Source organism: Procambarus clarkii, chromosome 1 (assembly GCF_040958095.1).
Source record: "Procambarus clarkii isolate CNS0578487 chromosome 1, FALCON_Pclarkii_2.0, whole genome shotgun sequence".
Classification (NCBI taxonomy): domain Eukaryota; kingdom Metazoa; phylum Arthropoda; class Malacostraca; order Decapoda; family Cambaridae; genus Procambarus; species Procambarus clarkii.
This window is the reverse complement of record NC_091150.1, coordinates 45,284,613-45,302,260: the sequence shown is the minus strand read 5'-3', so window position 1 is coordinate 45,302,260 and position 17,648 is coordinate 45,284,613. Positions and strand designations below refer to the sequence as shown.

At 34.8% G+C, this 17,648-nt stretch overlaps 1 protein-coding gene across 1 annotated transcript; it reads left to right on the top strand.

Moving 5' to 3' along the window:
- Positions 1-1,498: 1,498 nt before the first annotated feature.
- Positions 1,499-12,133, top strand: LOC138363177 (surfeit locus protein 6 homolog). Its single transcript, XM_069322173.1, is given in 10 exon segments — positions 1,499-1,618; positions 1,654-1,899; positions 3,861-3,951; positions 7,970-8,026; positions 8,361-8,429; positions 9,015-9,182; positions 10,261-10,418; positions 10,714-10,812; positions 11,221-11,377; positions 11,380-12,133. Coding segments are annotated over 10 exon segments (1,227 nt in total). The 3' UTR covers positions 11,442-12,133.
- Positions 12,134-17,648: the final 5,515 nt, after the last annotated feature.

The window sequence follows — 17,648 nt, the reverse complement described above, 5'->3', positions numbered from 1 at the left end:
CATTAAAAAAAAAATTAAATTAAATTTTTGTTTTACAAGTATGTTTTTCTGTGTAAGTGTATGCAAAGGATGATTCTTAATTGCAATAAGAAATTACTGAATATTTACACCATGTAAATGTAGAGAGAGTGGTATCACGTAAGAATTCTAGAATATTTATCTTTGATCCCAGGAAAATCGCAAGAAATCGGAGTGAAATACTTGGGTGAGAGCTGGTGTATAAAAGAGTGGTCGGGGAGAATGAATAATTGAGCCGCTGGGGGTGATGGTGCGGCTGCCGGCGTGGCGGTGATAAGCTCTGCCCACTCTTGGGCTTTGGTGTTCATAAGAGTTCACATTTTAAGTGATATTAAGATATTTAAAAAAAATTGTTGGATGATGCATAGTACTGTAAGTTTTGAAATGAGTTCACTCAATGAAATGTGAAACTAAAGATAGCGAATGATGTGGTCATAGTTGCTCTCAGGTTGTATTGGGGTAAGGCTACTAATATTTTTGCTCAAGGAACATTAAAAAATACGAAGTACTGTAATATGTACTTTGTAATATGTACTGTACTTTATTCTAAGATGTTTATCCTTGGACTGAAACGACAATCTAGATTGGTAGAACCAATATATATTGGGATAGTAACCAAAATGGGTAGGTTGCTAAATTTTTAGCACATGACAGGTGTCAGTTATTAGCCAACTAGTTTGGCCAGATAGTCTTATCATTCATTTGAAAAATAATTTTGCTAGTACTGTATAAACATGTATATATTGATATTTAATAAATGCCATCTTTTATACATGTTTGTACTGTTCCTTTGACAACCTACTGTACTGTGCATTCTTGGCTCCTGCAGGTACAACCTGCCCATTTTCCCATTTTCCCACCATATAGGTGGACGTCAACATTGCATACTGGCTGATCACTGGCATCAACCACCCTAATATAGAATAAAAACTAATACTTGTGTATTTGAGAGATTTATGTAAATAAATTAGTCTTTTGCATTCTCCTGAGTGCTTTGTCAAGGTCTGTGTGTGTGTGGTTAGGATGAGACTTAAATCTCAATGTCTAATCATCTTTTATGTTAAGTCTGTGAGTAGACATTACCATCAGAACACCTTAATGTTTTGTTCCTTGGAGACCACAGAGTATTAAGATATTTATCTGCAAGTTAGCATAGTGCATTGGCATATTCAGTTGATTTGGAGAAAGCATTATCATACTTTATGATTGCCAAATACTGTACTGTCACTTGGGTTCCCATGGCATCAGTATCTGGCTACAGTATATCATTTGTTTTGTATATTATGTACCTTTCTAGGTATCGACCCATCATTCTATTTTATATTTGTACAGTCCTCAAACTATAGAGTACATTCAGTATTTTCCCATTACAGTATATTTGAGTAACATATTTTTGTTTTGGGGTCTTTTGACTTTGTCTCTCTAAAACTTCTTTTTTTGGTCCACAGGTAACCTAGTTCAGAAATAAATTACTGTAATAATGGCGTGTGAATTGGATGTTAATGACACGTTAACGATGGGCGAGAGGTCAAAATCCAAGAAAAAGAAATGCAAGAACCGCAAGAATAAAAGACATGATACAGAAGAAGATACAGAGACAGTGGCAGAAAATATTGTCTATGATAAAAGTAAAAAAAGAGAAAATTGGAATGTACGGGCATAAATAATGATGTGGAAAGTGAAGATGTTGTGCTTGATAAACAGGGATCAAGTAAAAAGAAGAAAAAGAAAAAGAAGTCTAAAAGTACAGAAGGAAAAGAGAGAGGGAGCAAAGAGGTGTTAGACAATGGTGAGGTGGAAGATGTAGCAGAAAGTGTAGACAGCGGGTGCATTGTAGACAGCAATTCTGATATTATATCAAATTTGTCTGATTGGCCACAAGTAAGTTGATACTGAATTGTCTCAAGTTATCTCATATAAAATTACTTTATCTGTAATGTACTATAATGTGTTGCAAGATTGATCTGTAATTGCCTTTAATAATTAAAATAATATTAGATGCTTGTGTAACTATTTTAGTTTTTAGTTTTACTGGATAATTGCATAGGTATCTCAGGAATATCCTACAGTTTTGTCATGTCCACATTATTGTCTCTTACATCATCATCTCTTACATTAAAATCCCACTGGGTACTTGAACATGGATCGTGTAGTAAGGCATTGGTGACACACCACAAGGAATTATGAAGCATTCATTCTTTAGTATATTATTGTGCAGTGTCATTGGAGAAATAGTCCCATACAGTACTTACTTAAATCCAACTCAGAGTTGGCCATAAGAGATCATATCCTTTCCAAGCCCTTGATTATGATCACAGGAGACCAAATGAAGGCTATTACTAACCATAGGCTAAACTAATTAATTGATCAACACTTTGACCACCACAGTCGGTTTTCGGTTTTGTGTTCTGTTGTAAGGCGTAGGGTGAAAATAAATTTAACAAGTTTATTAGTTTTTAAATGCATAAGTATTGAACAGTATAGAATGTCTTGTACTGTACAGTTTTAATTCTTTCTCCTAATTAATTTTTGGCATAAATTTTTTAAATTAGCTACTAAAACTTATTTTGTGCAGAGATTACATTTCCTGTAAAGATAGACAACTCAAACTTGAAGGTGCAATACTCTTCAGCTTATAGGAAAAATAAGGTCATGTTCCAGAGAGCTCCAAAAGTCCTTTTATCACTCTTCACTCAATAAGGTACTTAAGTATTAATATTTAATGCTGCCTTTATTTCTCGGCTACAAATAAACTTAGTGTTTTTCATAATATATACTTGCAATGATGCAAGAACATTGTAACCTTGCTCAAGGGTCTGAGGTACTGTATAATGAAACCTATTAATGGAACAATAGACTCCAATGAACTTGCAGATGAAACACAAAATATGCTAATTAGACGACACTCCCTGTCTCTCTTAACCCATATAAATTCCATGCTGTGGAGTATGATGATTTTGATTTGGCTGCCATCTTATCAGAATCATAAATAGAAAACCACCTTGGTCAGCTTACATTTTGGCAATACTGTACTTTGCCAATTCATGCTTATTTAATGAATAGAAAGCATGCCTCCTACTTTCATGATTAATCTTTTTCCTCACTTAAAACCTTGCATCTCTTAGTTGAATGTCATTTTCATGATATAAAACTATGCTTCCTAAGAATTCCTTTGCAACAATTATCAATACTGCTCTGTGAGGACCATTTTCATATACAATACTGTATATCAACCTGTCTTCTTGCAAAGAACGTCGCATTTTGCTCGTATGCACTAATCATGAGGCCAAAAATTGTTGTAGTAGAAAATGGAAGCAGCTCACGAAAGTGACGTACTCTCACGTTTTCTGTTTTGGGTCCTCTGGTAAGTTTGGAGAGGACACTTTAAATCGACCGTTTCCTTGATGTTGGGAAACCTTAGGAGGACAGGCTGAATGTACAGTATAGCCTTGTGTCTTGCCTGTATTGGCATCTTGAATAGTATTTAACTCTAGGTTGACTTCCATATCAAATTCCTGTACAGTATATAATCATACTGGCATAACACTATCTTTATAATTACTACTACTAATTGCTTCATTCAGCTGGATTCATAAATAGGCAGAACTCTATGCAATCTCCTTAACCCTCAGTCATGTGTTGATTGTCTAGTATAATGCAGTCATCAAATGAGCCAAATTATGGATCATACAGCACTTACCTAGGTAGCAGTGATTTTCAGTAATTAGTCCTTGTTGGACATGATATCCTTGTCTTATTTAAATGTGTGCTACTGTTAGCTGAATTTTTTACTGTATTTAATGTTGTGAAACAAAATTACTGTACTGTATTTATCTTTTCAGGTTCAGAGTGCTTTACTGGAAGAAAATAAGTTTATAACTAATTTTTTAACATGGCTCCCTGCTAAGAAAGTTTCCTTTGAAGAGAGTGCAGGTTAGTGTACAGTACTTTGTTTCATGTTTTAATGAAGGTAGTGTAAGTTAATATTTTGTTTTAATGAGTAGGTGGTGAGAATAATTTAAAAGTCTAATGGTTAAAAATGATGTATGAAATGCTGATGTGAACATGCATAAGACTTTGATGTGGATTGACTTAATGGTGTTAGAAGAGTGCAAGATGGCAGCTGCTTTATAAAAGCTAAAGGTGTTGATGAAATTTATGCAAAATTAATTGTGAGAAAAAGAGAATGGCATGGGAATAGAGAATTTGCTAAGAGGAATAGAATAGTTTGCCACAGTATTAGAAAATATGAGCCCCCTGATTGTATCATTGTATACAAGTTAAGATTTTACATATCAAATGTTTGAATTGTGGGTGCATTAGTTTAAAAGTGTAGTGGATAAAGTATGGCAGGATAGAGAATGCCATTGTGGAAGAGAAAGCATATGATAAAAATTGAAAGATATACATGCCATTTATTGTACTTTGAGCTTTCCCAGTTTGGTGCCTTTTGATAATTACTTACTTATACTTTGAAAGGACATATGACCATGTTAATAGAGAAGGACTTTGGAAAGTGATGAGCATGTTTAATACTCACTTAATACTTAATGGTTGATACCTGGTTGATGGGGTTCTGGGAGTTCTTCTACTCCCCAAGCCAGGCCCGAGGCCAGGCTTGACTTGTGAGAGTTTGGTCCACTAGGCTGTTGCTTGGAGTGGCCCGCAGGCCCACATACCCACCACAGCCCGGTTGGTCCGGCACTCCTTGGAGGAATAAATCTAGTTTCCTCTTAAAGATGTCCACGGTTGTTCCGGCAATATTTCTTATGCTCGCTGGGAGGGTGTTGAACATGTTTGTAGTGCTGTTATGAAAATGTTATGAAAAACTTCTGTGTAGGCACCATTCCATGGCAAATCATCAAAGCTCCCAACCCAACCATCTCAGATTTAAATGACATTTGGTAGGTTGTTAAGAGTTCATGAAGTAACATGCATATGCATGATACTTACACAGCAGGATTGCCATTGTGATTAAAAAATAAAATATTTTTACTTACAAACTCAAAAAAATATATCCTTCTAATTGAAGTAGAGACTTCATGGTGGGCTTGTTTTGAAGCTGAGGAAACATTGTTTTAATTAACACTTTGGCGTACCCCGCGCGCCACCCCTCAACTGTGCGATTTGGGTCCCAGGGTTTCACGGGAGCGCACGTAAATTCTGAAAAGTGTATACTCTCTTCAACTTTGTCACCTTAATTCTCGTCCTACAAGATTAAATTTGGTATCATTGTGTTCGCAATAGAATTCTCTACAGCACTAAATGCATATAAACTCCAAAAGCACGGCTAATTACCCGCAGTGAAAAATGGGAAATAGATTCACGGAAGATGAAAAGGAAATGTGTGAAACACTAAACGAAAAGTTCCAAAGTGTGTTTGTACAAAATGAAATCTTTAGGGAACCAGATACAATAAGAATTCCAGAGAACAACATAGAACACATAGAGGTGTCTAGAGACGAAGTGGAAAAAAATGCTCCAAGGAGCTCGGTAAGAACAAAGCAGCTGGCCCAGATGGCGTTTCACCATGGGTTCTGAGAGAATGTGCATCTGAGCTCAGCATTCCACTTCACCTGATCTTTCAGGCATCCCTGTGTACAGGAATCGTAGCAGACGGGTGGAAACAGGCTAACATAGTTCCAATCTACAAAAGTGGCAGCAGGGAAGACCCCCTCAATTATAGACCTGTATCATTGACAAGTGTAATAGTGAAAGTATTGGAAAAACTATCAAAACTAAATGGGTAGAACACCTAGAGAGAAATGATATAATATCAGACAGACAGTATGGTTTTCGATCTGGAAGATCCTGTGTATCGAATTTACTCAGTTTCTATGATCGAGCCACAGAGATATTACAGGAAAGAGATGGTTGGGTTGACTGCATCTATCTGGACCTAAAAAGGCTTTCGACAGAGTTCCACATAAGAGGTTAGTTCTGGAAACTGGAAAATATTGGAGGGGTGACAGGTAAGCTTCTATCATGGATGAAAAATTTTCTGACTGATAGAAAAATGAGGGCAGTAATCAGAGGCAATGTATCAGAATGGAGAAATGTCACAAGTGGAGTACCACAGGGTTCAGTTCTTGCACCAGTGATGTTTATTGTGTACATAAATGATCTACCAGTTGGTATACAGAATTATATGAACATGTTTGCTGATGATGCTAAGATAATAGGAAGGATAAGAAATTTAGATGACTGTCATGCCCTTCAAAAAGACCTGGACAAAATAAGTATATGGAGCACCACTTGGCAAATGGAATTTAATGTTAATAAATGTCATGTTATGGAATGTGGAATAGGAGAACATAGACCCCACACAACCTATATATTATGTGAGAAATCTTTAAAGAATTCTGATAAAGAAAGAGATCTAGGAGTGGTTCTAGATAGAAAACTATCACCTGAGGACCACATAAAGAATATTGTGCAAGGAGCCTATGCTATGCTTTCTAACTTCAGAATTGCATTTAAATACATGGATGGCGATATACTAAAGAAATTGTTCATGACTTTTGTTAGGCCAAAGCTAGAATATGCAGCTGTTGTGTGGTGCCCATATCTTAAGAAGCACATCAAAAAACTGGAAAAGGTGCAAAGACATGCTACTAAGTGGCTCCCAGAACTGAAGGGCAAGAGCTACGAGGAGAGGTTAGAAGCATTAAATATGCCAAAACTAGAAGACAGAAGAAAAAGAGGTGATATGATCACTACATACAAAATAGTAACAGGAATTGATAAAAATCGACAGGGAAGACTTCCTGAGACCTGGAATTTCAAGAACAAGAGGTCATAGATTTACAAACAGAGAAAGTGCGAACGAGTTACCCAGGAGCGTGCAAATGCGATAAAATGTTTTCACTATTTTCACTCTGGTCACCTCAATTTTCATCCTAGGTCTTTCATTTTGGTCTCAATGGGTTTGCAATAGAATTCTCTAGAGGAACATTAGCATATAAAATAAAAAACCTGGTCACGCTCCAACTGCCGACGAGTTGAAGACAGGCCACGCGTTAGCCGCGAGTGAGCGCTCAGGCGCCTTCCAGCTACACTCCCAATTCCTGCCCTTTTCAAGCCTTTCTTTCGCAATTTTCTTCCTGGAAGAGCCTTGTTCATGATCATTATCCATCGTGGAGTAAGCGTAGATAGTTTCTAAAGCCGCAGTAAGAAATATAGCCACGGAAAATGGCCGAAATGTTCACACGTTTGAGATGCGAGGGGAGGCGACACTGGTCACAACAATGGGCCGACGGTGTGTGCCGAGCCGCCTGTGGGCCACGAGGCGCAACAAAGAAAATGGGAAGACATCGGCGCGCATTTTAAAACCAGTCCCCCAAAAATCTGATAAAAACCTGATTTTTGGCGATTATTTAAAGTGGATGACGCAATGCTGCGTCATACCTGTCATTACCGACAGTAAACGGATGATGCTGCTTCATGCCCGGGCGAAAGTGTTAAAAATACTTTTACATTAAATATAATTAGAGCTTGTGTGGTGTTGACAAGTGGTGCTCGGGACTAGTGCAGTACTCGCCTAATTGTGCTTGTGGGGGTTGAACTTTGTCTCTTTGGTCCTGCCTCTCGACTGTCAACCAACTGGTGTACAGATTCCTAAGCCTACTGGGCTCTATCATATCTACATTTGAAACTGTGTATGGAGTATGCAGTATAACTGGACAGATGCATCTGTAAATAATAATACTGTATACAGTACCTCGGTTCATATTAGATATCTTTTCTTTTAAATGTTACTAAGAGTTTATTAGAAAAGTTCCTGGCATTTTTAAGGTTTTGCTCTGTCCATTGGTGGAGGTGGTATAGGTTTTTTTTTTGGGGGGGGGGGGCTGGAGTGGATGGATACTAGTGACTTTGCCCTATAACTATAACATGCATAATTGTGTTGACCATACATAAAATGAACACCGATACTAAATTTTTGTTTTAGGTACGAGTAATAAAAGGCAGAAAGAGGAGGAATCTTCAAGGCAAAACCAAATTAAAGGCAAGTTTTTATGTATCTTTCTATAGCCTTATTCATAAGTTCTTTATTTTTATGGTCTTGTGATTCCTGTGCTTAATGATACCTTTGAATAAATGTTAAAAATATGCATAACCCAAGATTGGTAAATTTAATTATCGGAATACAATTTCATTTCATTTTCTTACATGCATGTCCAGGTGTATCCTTTAGTGGAAAAAAATTAGTTAAACTTCCTTGTAGTTAAATGTAGCATAAATGTAGCAATCAGACTGACCAGTATTGATTTTCCTGTCATGAGATCAGATTTGATCTGTTAAAGAGCAATTGATTATTTAAGTTCTTTTCTTTATTACAGGTGGTGTAGGGTTTTCAGACCTTGATGAACTCCAGGAGAAATATTCAAGTACATTGGCAAATTTAAAAAGTAAGGCCTATTAAATTTATTTATATATATATATATATATATATATATATATATATATATATATATATATATATATATATATATATATATATATATATATATATATATATTAATACCTAATATAATAATACTTGTCATATTACAGTACTGTACTGTACTTTAATACGACAAGTTAATCCTGGATATTTGAAAGCATACAAATGAATGTAAGAGTAAAACAAGGGATATTTATAGGATACTAATAACATCAACAGAAAGGAGAATAGAATAATGGATACAAATGGATAAGTTCAGATGCAGGAAAGAAGTAAATATTGGTTTGGAAATAGGGTTATAGATTTGAGGAAGAGGTGGTTGTACAACGTAATAGATGTAGGGTTGTTGTTCAAGCGTTAGGTTAGACTAATATAGGAGTGGGTGTGGTTGAATGTAAATTAGAGCTGCTTGAACTGCTTTACGTGAACTAACACGCTTTCTGCAGTCTATTCTTACGTTCTTATTATTAGTGAGTGGTTCCTGGTGGGGACACGGGATGTAAAATCAATTTGCTGTAATTCAATATTTATGTATTTTTTATTTTATTAGGTACTAGGAAAAAGAAATTGTGGGACCCTGCAACACGAAGAAAAGAAGCAAAATTGAACAAAAAACTCAACAGATTAAAGAAACGTAAAACTAAGAGACTTCAAAAGAATACCAAACTGGAAAAATTACAATTTGAAGCGGAGGTCAAAGAAAATGGTTATAATCAGGGTGAGTTACTTCTTTTTATATTTTACAAAATAAGATGATTGGGAGTAAGGGAGTGTAGAGAAAGAATTAAAGAAAAACTGATGCATGGTAAGTACTGGTGTAGGGAATCAAGGTAAGATGTGTATGTAATGTGGGAACTTCTAGAGAAAAAAAGGGTATCTGTGAGAAAACAAAATGGATATTAACCTGTTTCTCCCTTTTGTAGGGTAAAGTACATATGAACATACCCCCTTTTAGGATAAATACAGTAATGTGAATCACTAAAATTGTGAAGATTTTACATTCCTGTAACATTGCCTCTCAGTATATTGAAAAGTGTACTTGTTTGTATTCTTAGTCTAAATGTAGTTATGTGCTTATTTTTAAATGCTTAAAACTATACAGAATGCCCTCCAAATCTGGACATCCATATACAGTAACTGATTCCTGTAAACAATGTAACGAATCGATGTACCTATGTCTCCCCTCCTAAATTTGGATTTGTTAGGGCAAAAACAAAATTAAAGATTCCAGGGGGATGTGGGTGAAATCCAGGTTGTCGGTCAGTCACATAAAGTAAATTTCCACTATTTCATGTTGATTGTTTTTGATAATCATTCTCTTTTAATGGTAAATATTATTATAATATTATATGTTAATACTTGGGACTATTTTATTGTGCCTTTACTGCATTATCTGTTTATATATATATATTACACAAGAATGTTCATATAAAGTTTTTCCTGTGTATCCACACCTACTGTGAGGACCATACATTGACCTTGAGTGTGTAGTCTTATCTTCCATTACTAAAGCAACATCATTCACAAGTTCATGTCATACTATCAGGGAGTAGTGTGGGTATTAAGATTAGTATACAACAAAAGCTTACAGACTAGTGTATATATATTTTATCAATCAATTTGAAAATTAAATACAGTTGTCAAATACATTTACAGTTTATAATTACTGTAATAATACTATTAAAGTATTAAATACTGTAATACAGTATTTGTGTAATGTGTACTGTAATACAGTATTTATAAAAATAATTAAATCATATTGAACATGTGAAATGTATAATATTACTTTATTGCAGACTCAAAGCCCAAAAAACCAATCTACAATAAGAAAGGACAGCTAGTGTTTAGCAAATTTGACTTTTCAAATGATTCCACTACTGGAGATATTGACACTAACTTGAAGCCTAAAGACCTGAAGCAGTTGCTGTCACAGGCTCTCAAGGAGAAAGAAAAGGTTTGTCTAATGAACTTGAAGGCCTTTCCTAAGGTTTTCAAAGTACTGTATGGCCTACACCTGTATACCGAGTACCACCAGGAAACTGCGTACCTAAATGCAGTTTCCTGGTGGTATAGGAGTTTGAATATACTGTACTGTACTAAAGTGACTTCTTAACTATTATAAAATGAAATACAAAATTGTCATGTTTTGTGATTACAGTATCTTGACAAATTACTATTTAACATTTTTTTATAATGAAAGGAGCCTGGAATGAGACGTGCAGAATGTACTAATGTGGGATATATTGTAGGTTAAAAGGATGGAGCAGAAAGGTGAAACAGAAAAGGCTGCCGGAGTAATTGAACAGAAAGCATGGTCAGGTGCACTGCAGAAAGCAGAAGGATTAAAAGTAAGTATTGACAGATTGGCTTTAATCAAAATTAAAAAAATTAGTTGTCTGTATTAATAATGAGGTTTTCAGTTGGGCTTATGGTGACTGTTTTGATACTTATGCCATACTCGACCAACACTTAAAAAAAATGGAAATTAAAGTGTGTGGATGTAAACACAACTGCAGTTGTCAACTTCGATTACCTGGAGCAGTTGGTACCGCATATTGTTTATTGCATTTTGTTTATTTTTGTGCACTTAGGCAAACAATTTTATTATTGTGACTAACAACTATTGTGTATGTCTATAGCTAGATCATATGGGATTAATAAAATTATTACTGTAATAGTTCTATACATTTAATTTCATTTCTATCTTATTTCTGGAATGGTGCTGGGTACTGAATTTTATTGTTCACTTATAACAGGTACGAAATGATGTAGATTTAATTAAGAAGTCCATCAAGAAGAAAGAATCAAGCAAGAAAACCAGTCAGAAAAATTGGGAAGAGCGCAAACAAACCATAGAAAAGAAAAAGGAAGAAAAGCAGAATGCAAGAAAAAAGAACATTAAAGCACGAAAGAAACCAAACTAAATAAGAAGATGAAGAAAATGAAAAAGAAAGGTCATATAGTTCCTGGATTTTAAGTGCTATTTTTTCAATTGATTTTATTGTTATAGGTCAATATTTTGTGGTAAGTGGATGTGTTATACATTTAAGTGAATTAAATTTGATAGAAATTGCATCAGTTGAGACGTAAAGCTTGCTGAAATGATATTCCAAACTTTCATACACGAGCACAACAAAGTGTCATGAAATGATGTTTGTTGACAATAAATATTTTATCTTAAAAACTCTTTATTTTGTAACTGTTAAATATTGTATTGGACTTGTAAATTTGAGAAGTTTTTTTTTTTTTCGTAAATTGCTATTTTCAGTTAGTATGAGTAAAATATATGTTTACAGTTTTGCTAGCTGATATTTTTGTATATAAATTTTTGACTGGAGTGTAAACAAATCATGTCACTGAGCACCGAGAAGTAAATAATTTCAGAATTAAGACCAGATTATAGTTTAATTTGCCATTTGTTTTTATGGCCTTTATTTGGGTAATGTCTTCCTCGTGTTGATCTTTTAAAATTTTCAAAAGTGTATCAAGAGAATTGATGTTGAACTTTTATATATTTTAAGTCTGTTTGTATTTTTAGCTTACAAGGTCAAAGTGGATGATGGGCAAATGCTGCTTGTAGTTTATTGTGCAAAGCATGGCTGATAACTATTGTGTATGCCAATATCTACATCATATGGGATTAATAAAATTACTACTGTAATAGTTCTATACATTTGTTTACATTATTATCTTATTTCTGGAATGGTGCTGGGTACTGAATTTTGGTAGTTAACCGACGTACTTACCTAGGTATGTGTTCAGGGAGGGAAATTCAGCTCTAATAGACTTCTAGCTATTGCACATGGTATATTTGCACATGATGTCCCATAGGATGTTATACTAGCTCTTGAAACTATGAATTTCAATTGCCTCCACTTCTGGCATAAATATTTTTCAACTTATTTACCACTCGATATCAATATATTGATATTGTATATCAATATATTTTTTATCTAGTTCATCTGTTTTCCAACTTCCATCTGTATGCCTTTATTCTGTTGTCTCTGGTCTGGTATTGTTTCTATCCACTTGTTTGGTGGTGGTCAAATAGTTTTCACAACTTAGTGTCTTCTCTTGATAATTACTTGTCTCTTCCTTTTGGTGTTTAGTATCTTTTTGTCTAATATTCTGAATGTGGAAAATTTTCAGGACCCCTGTTTTATGGTGCAAAGGCTTTTTAAGAATGTTCAGTAAATGACCTCCCTTGTAAAATACACCTCGTAGTTTCAGTATACAAAAAAATGTAATACCTATTAGCCCAATTGTGCACAGAATACAATAATTTGAATTCAAATTGCCATTTTAGCTTTGATCTTGAAAATGTTTTAACACTCCATGAATATATCGGTATATATTTATACAACTGGGACACACTACCATATATTTATCTATTACGTACTGTATTTTGAATGGCATTAAAATGTGCAACTAATTATATATTTGGTTGTGTGCATTTAATGGGCAATAAGATATACAGACTTTATTATCAAGTTTTAATAATACAGTATTCTATTGACATAAGTAAATATTTGGATTTGTACATTTGTAAATTATGCTGTATTACACTTAAATAGAATGATTGGTAAATTTTTATAAGAAGAAGTAACAGTTGTGCAATGCTCATGGTAAAGTGCACTTAAGGGTGCAGCCTTGACATGGTAAGGAGGCATTTTCATTTCATTCCTAGAGAATTGAGTGTAGCTTCTGCTCTCCTTTCCTTCTTGCTGGAGTAGTGTGCAATAAGTAGTGTCATCCATCATGATAGGGTGACCTCTCACAAGTGATTGTGTGGATGGAATGGTTATTATTCTTGTTATATAGTTTGATATTGTGTTAGTCTATCAGTGACTATGAGGGAGTGAGAACTTCCAGAATGCTGCATATTTTGGTGCATTAATCATAATCTGCCCTATAACTTCCTGTAGTTAATGGAGGTTGTAAATAACATCTACCACTATCTTCATGGTCCTCACTCTTATCATACCTAGTATAAAATCTTTCTGGTCGATTACCTCTGGGATCTCTATATCCTGAAAGCTCAAATGTTCTTGTATCAGTAGGGCTACTCCCCCAACCATTTATCCTTTTTTTTTTATTACATGGTATCCTCCTGGGAATATTCCATGCTCTATTATATTTGTGAATTTTGTCTCCATAACTGTGATTATATGAGGATGCAGTTGTGCCACTTTTTCTTTCAACTCTACTCCTTTTTTTGTAATAGACATGCAGTGATATCATGACACTGGATTCATTTATTACTTCTCATCCTGTGCTGATTTTTTAAACTGGGTGTTTCCTTTAGCAGGTACAATACAGTCAAGTTTTGTTGGGTTTCCAGCCATATTGGTGTTTCTAACAATGACAGCTGATGCTTAAGAAGCTGTTCATGCCCATAACATTTTGCCAAAGTGAATTCCTTACTCTGATTTGAACCTTGTCATTCATAATGAGTTCATTCATTCAAAGAGCTGATTAGTAATTACCTCAATAAATTACATGCTATTAAATGTGACCTGTCACTTTGGTCTTTCTCCTGTCACTAAAATAGAAAGAGGGAAACATTTCTAGGCAGTTTATGGACTGGGATGAATGAATAGCTTGTGGGCACATAATGTGGCCTGCACCTTGCTGTCAAAACTGCCTTGTCCTGCTGTTTGGCACCTACAGTACTTGTAAAATGTTGTGATTTTCAGGATGGAAATTTTATTTCCCAACTGTTTTCGTACACTATATGTCCCTCAATAAAATCCTTTGTGAATCCGACTTATTTGAGGTAAATCATCATGTTTCTACTCTTGTTTTGTCATCCTGAATGGTAAGAAGAATCACTTGATTATTCTGTAACAGTGCTATATAGTGATACTAGTTACTCATATGTCCAAACTGGATTATGGCTAACCCTCCCTACAACAACACTGACATTTCCCCCTCCAGTTCAGCATCACAACACTGTTCTACATCATAGTGACCTTGTGGATGGTGAATGGCTTAGTTTTTCTTCAGGTTAAAGGTGAGACGAAACTGTTCATAGCAGCAGCTTCCCACTCGTAATTTGCTATATACAGTGACTCATATATTGTTTCCCCTCATTTTTTATTTATTTATATATATATGTGTATATATTATATATATAATGTGTGTACACAGAGAGAGCGAGCGAGAACGAGTGCCAGACAGGATTTCTTACATTCTTGTAGTCACTAGCACACAGCATTTTGACCAAGTCCTTTTCCTAATATTCCCCGGAATACGACCTGCCAAATTGTTTAACAACCCGGTTAAGTCTTTCCTTCACAGAGAAAGGGATTACATAGGCTGTTAGGTGGAGCTTAACTGTACAAGTTGGCATTTCAATTTTGATGTAGATTAGCAGATACAGTATTGCAATGTTAATACACCTACCAATCTCTGGTACCATTACTCTCATCAATGGTAATGCACATATACTAAACAGTACCCCACTAGTCAGGCTCCATGATGGGTGGAGATTCAGGGATGTGAAGGCCTCATTCAAAGAAACATTTTTTTTATGCATTTTAACTGGTGGTGCACAATTAAATTCTAGTACAGTACAGGTATAGCACCTTTGCCATAGCACACCTTGTGTTTTCCTGTATCTGTACAGTATTATCATTTTGAGTGATGTCTAGGAACTTATGAATCTTCAGAGTATATAGTTGCTAAAGTATATAGTAATACTTTACTTAGCATTTTTAACACTTATTCATCACTCCTACCATTTAATAGATTTGTAGGACTGGCAAGATGTTACAACCAACTTAATTCAAAGTCACACTTCCTTGTACCTGTGTCCCATATGGTAAATGAACAAAACATTGTCCTGTTTTTCTCCCTCTATTCCTTCACTCCTTTTGCTCAAAGTCCATCTTTTATACATCATTACTATACCCAACCCACATAATTGTACCAGTCTGCTTTTTCTAAAACCAAAAAACGTCTACTGCTTGTATTCTTCTGCACACTACTACTACTTTTTCATATCAGTTTAATTTCCATATGACAAAACTGAATAGTATACATCTTTACAATTATAACTCCCGTTCCTTCTCTTCTACAATTCCCAACGTTCATAACCTAATGGTATACACAATTAACACCATCTCTTGGAGTGCTTCACTTGTTATTCAGATGGTGTGCCACTTCATTAGGCTAGTTAGGTGATTATTATACGGTATTTTAATTATTTTATTAACCTGAATACTAAATTGTTATAAATTTAGAGTTGACAAAACTTTCTGGGTGGTTATTTTTTTTTAGACAAAATGTTGGTAGAGTATATCATTACATTGGTAAAATGCTGGAAATTATTTGTTGTTAATTAAGTACAGGTTCAATGATCAATACAAGCCTTTAAAATTATACAGCTGCTTTAACTGTCCTGGGCATAATAAGGCTACAATGTGTTTGTATATAAAAGGCAGTACATTATAAAACAGTACTTGCAAATTACCATTCATGAGAAATGTGAATAGAATATTCAAGTACTTAGTAAATAAACTACATTTTTAATCTGCATCAGATTGGCATTATGAACAGGATGCCTTAAAAACCAGCGTACCCCTAAAATGAAAGTACTTATTGGTACTTTTGACTATGTAATTAGTATATGTCGTGATGGACTTTTGTAGGCTATTGTATTATTTAATTTGGACAAACTAGAAACCTTTTATTAGCAACATAAATAAGACCTGACCTAGGAATATTTAAGTTTGGTTTTAGCTTTATTTTCCTGACGTAAAAAAAAAGTACAAAAAGTTGTTTATTGGAGCTTCAATGCCAGATATTGGCACTCACAATCAGTTACAAAACATACTATAATTGCAGGGGGATGGGTTGCTAGAAACAGCAGTATTATATATAATGCCTTATTGAACAATATAATATTAATTCAAAGTAGGAAATATTACTATACAGTATACAATTTTTTTCAAGTATTAAATCATTTTAATATTTGTTTTGGTACAAGAAAGTAATTACAGTAATTATCAAAAGTTGTCCCCCTACTGAATCTTACCACTAGATATAGAGAACTGACATGATGATGCCAGACAACTTCTGATAGCTTATTAGCTTCATGTATTATTAACATCCTAACTAATTACTATTTTTTGCCCACATGTAGATTGAGCAGATTGATGAAGAAAGGGACCTGGTAGTAAAGATCCACCACCTATTAAAAAATTGCACAACAGGTGGGTGCATCAGTCAGAAAAGCTAACCAAACTCTTGAGATAATCAAGCATACTATAAGGAAAAGAAGGTAATGGTTCAACTGTATAAATCTCTGGTGCACCCACACTTAGATTACTGTATCCAAGCATGATGACCTCATTTTTGGAAGGACATTAGCTGCTCTAAAGGTGCAACACCAAGCAACAAAAGTCATTCTAGAGCTAAGTCATCTCTTGTATCAAGAACACTTCAAGGCCACAGGGCTAACAACACTGCAAACCAGGCATGACAGGGCAGATCTCATCGAAACTTTTAAAATACTGAACAGGTTAGAGGATGTTGATTCGGATATTTTCTTCAGAAGGTCAGATGTAACAAACAAGGAGCAACGGTTTCAAGCTCAACAAGCCTCAATGTAGGACTGAGAACAGGAGATGCTTTTTCATCCACAGTGTTATTAACCCATGGAACTGCCTACCTGCCAAAACTGTGCTGAATTTCAAAATATACCTGGAAAAGATCAAGGCAAATGGGGGGGACCTTCAACAAGCCACCGGTCCTTGTCGAGACCACTAGGGTTATTGACCCTCAGGTAAATGTAAGATGTGACCAATGCACATCATAACACTCCATTTATAATAATAAAGATAAAAGTCATAATTTATAATTATATGGACCAAATTTTGACTAATAACTATTATTTAACAGAACTTTCTACAACCTTATAAGACTTGAACTAAATGGAGTTTACAGTGAAAATATATTTTCCATTGGATCATATAGCCACAATATTACCATTGACTTCAAGGAAAAACCAAGTGAACTAGCCTCCAGGTTTTTCGTCATTTTTAAGCTATCTTGCAAACTATTATGTTAATAGTGATATATTAATAATACTACAGTTTGCTTGTCTTATCTTAAAGTATTATTGATGAAATGCCTAGAAATTAACATTTTGATGCTTTTAAATACAGTACAACATGTATAG